The sequence below is a fragment of the Rattus norvegicus genome, chromosome 10 (genome assembly GCF_036323735.1).
Source record: "Rattus norvegicus strain BN/NHsdMcwi chromosome 10, GRCr8, whole genome shotgun sequence".
Classification (NCBI taxonomy): domain Eukaryota; kingdom Metazoa; phylum Chordata; class Mammalia; order Rodentia; family Muridae; genus Rattus; species Rattus norvegicus.
Genome location: NC_086028.1, coordinates 74278102 through 74284514, shown reverse-complemented (window position 1 = coordinate 74284514; position 6413 = coordinate 74278102). Strand labels below are relative to the sequence as shown.

Genomic DNA, 6413 nt, shown 5'->3' with positions numbered 1-6413 from the left:
AGAGGCCAATCTAGATGCCAAGATTTTGGTGAAATTATTGGTTTTTCTTTTTTTTAAGATTTATTTATTATGAGTACACTGTAGCTGTCTTCAGACACACCAGAAGAGGGCATCAGATCTCATTACAGATGGTTGTGAGCCACCTTGTGGTTGCTGGGAATTGAACTCAGGACCTCTGGAAGAGCAGTCGGTGCTCTTAACCACTGAGCCATCTCTCCAGCCTGGGGAAATTATTGTTAATCTGCTCCTGCAACTATTAAACCTTCCATTTCAATTTCATTGATTTGTATTTTCTGCTCAGTCAGGTCTCTGATCCTTTATTTATAGCAGTTTTCCAAAATATTCCTTAGTCTCTCCTGAATTTGGAATTGTCGGTTTATGTACTGAAGCTGCTCTGACCTTGAACACATTGAGCATAGAGAATGTGGGGCTGTGCTACCAGACAGGCATGAGGACTGGTAAGGCTGAGGGAGCTCAGACCCTGGGAATCTGAGATTTGAGAACTGCCAGAGCAGGGCCATTTCCTATTGTCTCTGTCCCTGCTCTGGACCACAAACCAGGACACTCAACCCAGAGGACCCGGAGGGGCACCCATCTGTAGCACAGCATGGGAGTTCTTCTCCATGCTAATAGGGCATCCAGATAGGTTTAACCTGTCAGCCACTGACTTTCCCTTCCTGGGTATTCTCACTCACTCCCTGTTGTTGTGAAAATATACAAAATAAAACGCTGTCTTTTATCCCACTCTAGGTCTGGCACCGCAGTGCCCCAAGTTATCTGCTGGATATCTTCTCAGTCAGCAAAGCCTTCACCTGCTTTGCTCCATCCCATATCACACTGCTGAAGGCCTCTCTCTGAGCCAGCAATCTCTCTACCTATCTAGTTCTTTGGTGGCCCAGACCAGCCACCCCACACTCCATTACACTTAAATCTATGCATGAAAGAACACACAATACAATAACCTTTGACCCAATTGATAAGATATAACTGCCCACCTAAACATACAAAGCCCAGTATCATCCATCCCTTAAGAACATTAATAACAACCTGTAAATACACAGAGAGGAATCTTAACATCACCTTGCATGTTGTCTACCAGCTACTCTCTCTCTCCCATCTCCTCCTCTTCCTTCAAGCTCTTCTCCTGCCCATCCTTCCTTCTCATCCAATGACAGGTCTCCTTTTATCCTGTACCTGCCCTCATCTGTATTTTACAAATTAAATGCGGAGAAGGCTCTGGTGAAGTCATGTGAGTCCTGAGTTAGGTGACTAGGCAGCCATCCTTGAGGCAGCAGAATTAGCATCAAAATAAAGATAACCCTAGGGCAAACCACAACATTTCCCCCTTTTTTGGTCCAGTTAAAAAGGCCTTTTCAGGGCTGGAGAGATGGCTCAGTGGTTAAGAGCACCGACTGCTCTTCCAGAGGTCCTGAGTTCAAATCCCAGCAACCACATGGTGGCTCACAACCATCTGTAATGAGATCTGATGCCCTCTTCTGGTGTGTCTGAAGGCAGCTACAGTGTACTCATACAATAAAAAAAAAAAAAGGCCTTTTCACTTACATATAAATTGAATACAAATATCATTCTACAATTTATAAAACATACCATACACTCAACACCCAGTCCATCAATTTTATCCTAAAGCACCTTGTCATCTATCCTAAAAGACTATAATTTCAAACCTGACTTATATCTTGGTTTGAGATTATATGCTATCTGAAAAACTACCCTTTCAAATTTATTATCTTTTTCAATGCTAAACAGCTTGGGTTGTCTACAAGACAACCTGTGTTCAACCCCATCAGAAATCTTTGAATGCCAAATATCTATACACATAGGAAGTCTAACACGGCTTCCAGAACTGAGAGGTTGTAGCGGCAAATCTCTACTAGCACAGTCCTCTGTTAGCAACATGTGAGTGCAAGTCTTCAGTCTTCTGGCCCAAAATCAACTGACAGACTCTAGAAATGCAGATTTTTGAAGGGCCGATCACCCTGTCTTGGCAGAGCTTATCAGTCAACTATTCTGCATAATTTGTCCTTTTCTGGACAATATTAGTCTGCAGATGAAACAGGCAGCTTTGTGTAGTGGCTGCCTAGCCACAAAGTATTGCCTTACCTGAACAAATTCTTCATTAAATCTGCCAAAGGGGAACTGTTAGGAGCAGCTACGTCTCAACAAAAGATAAATAACTTTAAGTCTCAAATTTTGTGGATTTCTGACGTTTTTGAAGACCATCCATCTATATAAGACAATCTGGACTGTTGTTTTCATATCTTAATATTTTTTTTTTGGTTCTTTTTTTTCGGAGCTGGGGACCGAACCCAGGGCCTTGCGCTTCCTAGGTAAGCGCTCTACCACTGAGCTAAATCCCCAGCCCCTTCATATCTTAATATTATCTTGAAAGTGCTCTCACAAAGTCAGAGCCATGAATGTGCTATTTGGCCCTTAACTCACATATGTAATCAACTCAGAAGTTTGTATTGACATAATTAGAAGGACTGGCTCTAAACCTTGTACTTTTAAACTTTTTTGACAAATAAATTCTATACCAAAACAAAGATATGATTTTAGCTTAGTTACCAAATGAGATAATGACTCTACAACTCAATCTAGCTAATTCCTCCCTGTTAAATTACAACCATTTCTAAGTTCCTCATAAAAACAACTTTAGAATAACTGCTTTCAGCCCCCCAAAAGTCCAGGGAATTGGGGCGACGACTCCTCCATAACTTCCTCAAGCTGTACATGGGCGTTGAGCTATCCTTGGGGGTAGGAGGCAGGAAGAATGAAGCAAATGCTGAGCAGATGTGTCCTGACTGGACCCAGCCGAAAGTCCTTGAGACCAGGAATCCAAGGAGGCACACAATACAACAATCAAGACAAAATATAACCATAATATATATAACCATAAAACTCAAGGTCACGGGCTGGAGAGATGGCTCAGTGGTTAAGAGCCCCGACTGCTCTTCCAGAGGTCCTGAGTTCAATTCCCAGCAACCAAATGTAGACACCCCATCTCTGACTTCCTCACCAGCGGTGCCTAGGTATCCAGAGAGGAAACTGGGAACCACACCATTCAACCCAGACCCCTCTGTTCCCATTCTAGTTCTGTGGGTAGCAGTGCCTGACATCATCCAGAAGGGAAACATTCACTGTGGACCCCCTGTTCTGGCTTTTGTTATGCCGCTCAGGGCTGGCATGATGGTGGCTGCTAGACACCTCCAGCAGAGGCAGAATGCAGTATGACATCAGAGCAATGTGAGTTCTTTATTTTTTATTTAAAAAGACAGCCAAGAGCTGGAGAGATGGCTCAGTGGTTAAGAGCACTGACTGTTCTTCCTAGCAACCACATGGTGGCTCACAGCCATCTGTAATAGGATTTGATGCCCTCTTCTGGTGTGTCTGAAGATAGCTACACTGTATTCATATACATAAAATAAACACATTAATTTTAAAAAAAGTCAGCCAAATCTTTATTGGGAAATGGGTCCCTAGGAAGTGAGCCTGGGGCCCTCGTTGCACATCTTGTTCCTTAGCACTGTTCCAAGAATTCCTTTTTTTTTTTCTTTCTTTCTTTTTTTCAGAGCTGGGGACCGAATCCAGGGCCTTGCGCTTGCTAGGCAAGCGCTCTACCACTGAGCTAAATCCCCAACCCCTGTTCCAAGAATTCTTTTTTTTTTTGGGGGGGGGGTTCTTTTTTTTTCGGAGCTGGGGACCGAACCCAGGGCCTTGCACTTCCTAGGCAAGCGCTCTACCACTGAGCTAAATCCCCAACCCCCCAAGAATTCTTCATCGCGTCTCGTGTTGTGGAGAACTAGAAAAGGTGTAAATATTGCAGGCCTTCAAAGGCATCGTCTGCTCTGAAAGCCAGGTCCACTGTGACTGAGGGCCTGTGGCTTTGCTACCTGTTTAGTGAACCATGTGCTCGACTCCTTGGCCTCAATGAAGTTGGTGGTCTTCTTGTGCCGGATCATGAGAAACACTTCCATCCCTGTGACTGACTGCTTCTGACTTGATGCACCAGACCTGAGCAGTGTCAACAACAGGCATTAAATATTTTAATTGTGTGCAGTGCAGACCTGGCGCAGACGCGGTCCACGCCCAGCGAAACCGCCCATTCGACAGCTGGGGAAGAACGAAGTGGGCACACTTGTAGGAGCTTCCCGAAGTGCTCGCCTTCCCAAAGATTTGGGAACCTCATGGGACTGGAAATGATCCTCATTGGTCCAGGCACTGTAGAAACAAAAGAAATGTGGGAACGGGATACTAGCTCTGTTCTGACGGGAGGCAGGTAGCCAATAGTTGAAGCATTGAATGAAATCGTTGGATATATTCTATTGGCACTAGAGATGCTTGCGGTACAGAAGAGAAGCCCAAGCAGTTCCCTGGTGGACCCAAGCCGCGGATCTCAGTTCTTTGGAAAATACGAGGTTGAGTCTCTGCCGGAAATTGCTCAGTCCAAGGCAGCAACAAGCAGCCGGACGGAGTTTTCGCCCCGTTCCGGACTTTGCGCTCAAGTTAACGGATTAATTGGCATTACATTTCCAGGAAGGAAGGAAAAAAAGAAGTCTCTCGGTAAACGAATTGTACGCCCTTTCGAACACGCTTCTACCCTAAAGCGGAGGATCTATACTTTTACATTTCTTTCTGGTTAAAACAAAGTCAGTATACAAGAAGACCCTGAGCGATCGAGACTCTGAAAATGACCCCTCCCAGGAGCCGTGGGCGTGACGTCATCGCGGCGCGACCACAAGCAATAAGGACCAGCTCCAAGCCATAAGCCTCAGCTATAATATAAGTCCCGCGGCAAAACTCGCTGACCCTCACTCCTTCGCCCGGCCGCGCTGCCTTCGCCTCTAACCCCCTCCTGTCGCGATGGAAAACCTTGGAGAGTCGCCCACGGACAAAGGCGGGGAGTCAGAGGAGTCGAGGGCTACTCCTGGGAACCCGTTAGCGGCAGACACTGAGGGAATCCCTGAGGAAACCGATAGGGATGGAGACGTGGACTTGAAAGAAGCCGCGGCAGAGGAAAGGGAGACCAAGAGTCAGGATGTCTCAGGTTTGACAGCAGTTGAGAGGGAAGACTCATTTCTTACTCCTGCAGCCAAAAAGCTGAAACTAGAAACCAAAGACAAGAAGGAGAAGAAGCAGAAGGTGGACGAAGATGAGATTCAGAAGATGCAAATCCTGGTCTCTTCTTTTTCTGAAGAGCAGCTGAACCGTTATGAAATGTATCGCCGGTCAGCTTTCCCGAAGGCAGCCATTAAAAGGCTGATCCAGTCCATCACTGGCACCTCTGTGTCTCAGAATGTTGTGATCGCCATGTCTGGCATTTCTAAAGTTTTTGTCGGGGAGGTGGTAGAAGAAGCCCTGGATGTGTGTGAGAAATGGGGAGAAATGCCACCCCTGCAGCCCAAGCACATGAGGGAGGCCGTGCGGAGGTTGAAGTCCAAGGGGCAAATCCCCAGCTCAAAGCACAAGAAAATCACCTTCTTCTAGATCTAACAGAGACTGTTCAAGACTTTCCGTATAGTTGGGCTTCTGTACTGAGGCTTTGTTGGTGGTGAGCCCAGGACACTTGATGCTGACTTTAATGTTTCTGTTACACCTACAAGGCACGTAGTGTGCCTCAGACTTGCCTTCACTCAGTCATAGACTGTCCTCAGGCATGTTGAAGAATTTCACAGACTCTTGGCTATTTTTAAGAAAAAATACACAGGGACTGTTAGTATCTCCTGGAGAGGGAGATGATTTCAGAGAAAAACAAGACAACTACAGTTTCACATTGAAGCCTAAAGTGGCTAAGATTCAGGTTGTTTCGAAACAAACTTTCTCAATAATCTGCTGTGAAGACAGTCACACCATAATTCGATTCTCACCGTTAACATTTCAGGTTGTCCTGTGTATTTTGTGAGGGATTATTAAACTTTTCCAACCTGTGTGGGAAACTTTGTTTTATTTTGTTGCAGACAAAACTTATTGTCCTTCCAATAAAACTTGGATTTTTTTTCCTTGTTTAAAAATACAAAACAAAACTTTTAATTGCCCTGGGGCTGAGTTTCTCTGACCCTGACCCAGAATGGTTGAATTCAATTTGACATGCCCTGTAGGAGGCCCCTTAGGGGGTTAATCTGAATTCATTAGCCTACTACTGGGCTTTGCCACACCTTATGCCTACTGCAGAAGGCTGAGCTTTCTTTTGGATTACTTCTAGAAAAACAACAACAACGAAAAACATTGTGCCTACGAATGCCTCGCCTATAATCCCTTTTCAAATGACATCTGACATTTTCCTTTTTCTTAAGACTCTGAGAAATTACTTCTATCAGATTAGCATAAGTGTGAGATCCAATATCTCTAATTCATTCCTCTACTGGTGCTGATGGTACCTTTAACGGTCTGATCAA

General features: G+C 44.9%; 1 protein-coding gene across 1 annotated transcript; it reads left to right on the top strand.

Annotated features, from left to right (window-relative positions):
* The first annotated feature begins 3456 nt into the window (after positions 1-3456).
* Positions 3457-5954, top strand: Taf11l1 (TATA-box binding protein associated factor 11 like 1). Its single transcript, XM_039087377.2, has one exon. It carries the CDS (start codon positions 4882-4884, stop codon positions 5503-5505), a length of 624 nt encoding a protein of 207 aa, XP_038943305.1. The 5' UTR covers positions 3457-4881; the 3' UTR covers positions 5506-5954.
* The last annotated feature ends 459 nt before the right edge of the window (positions 5955-6413 follow it).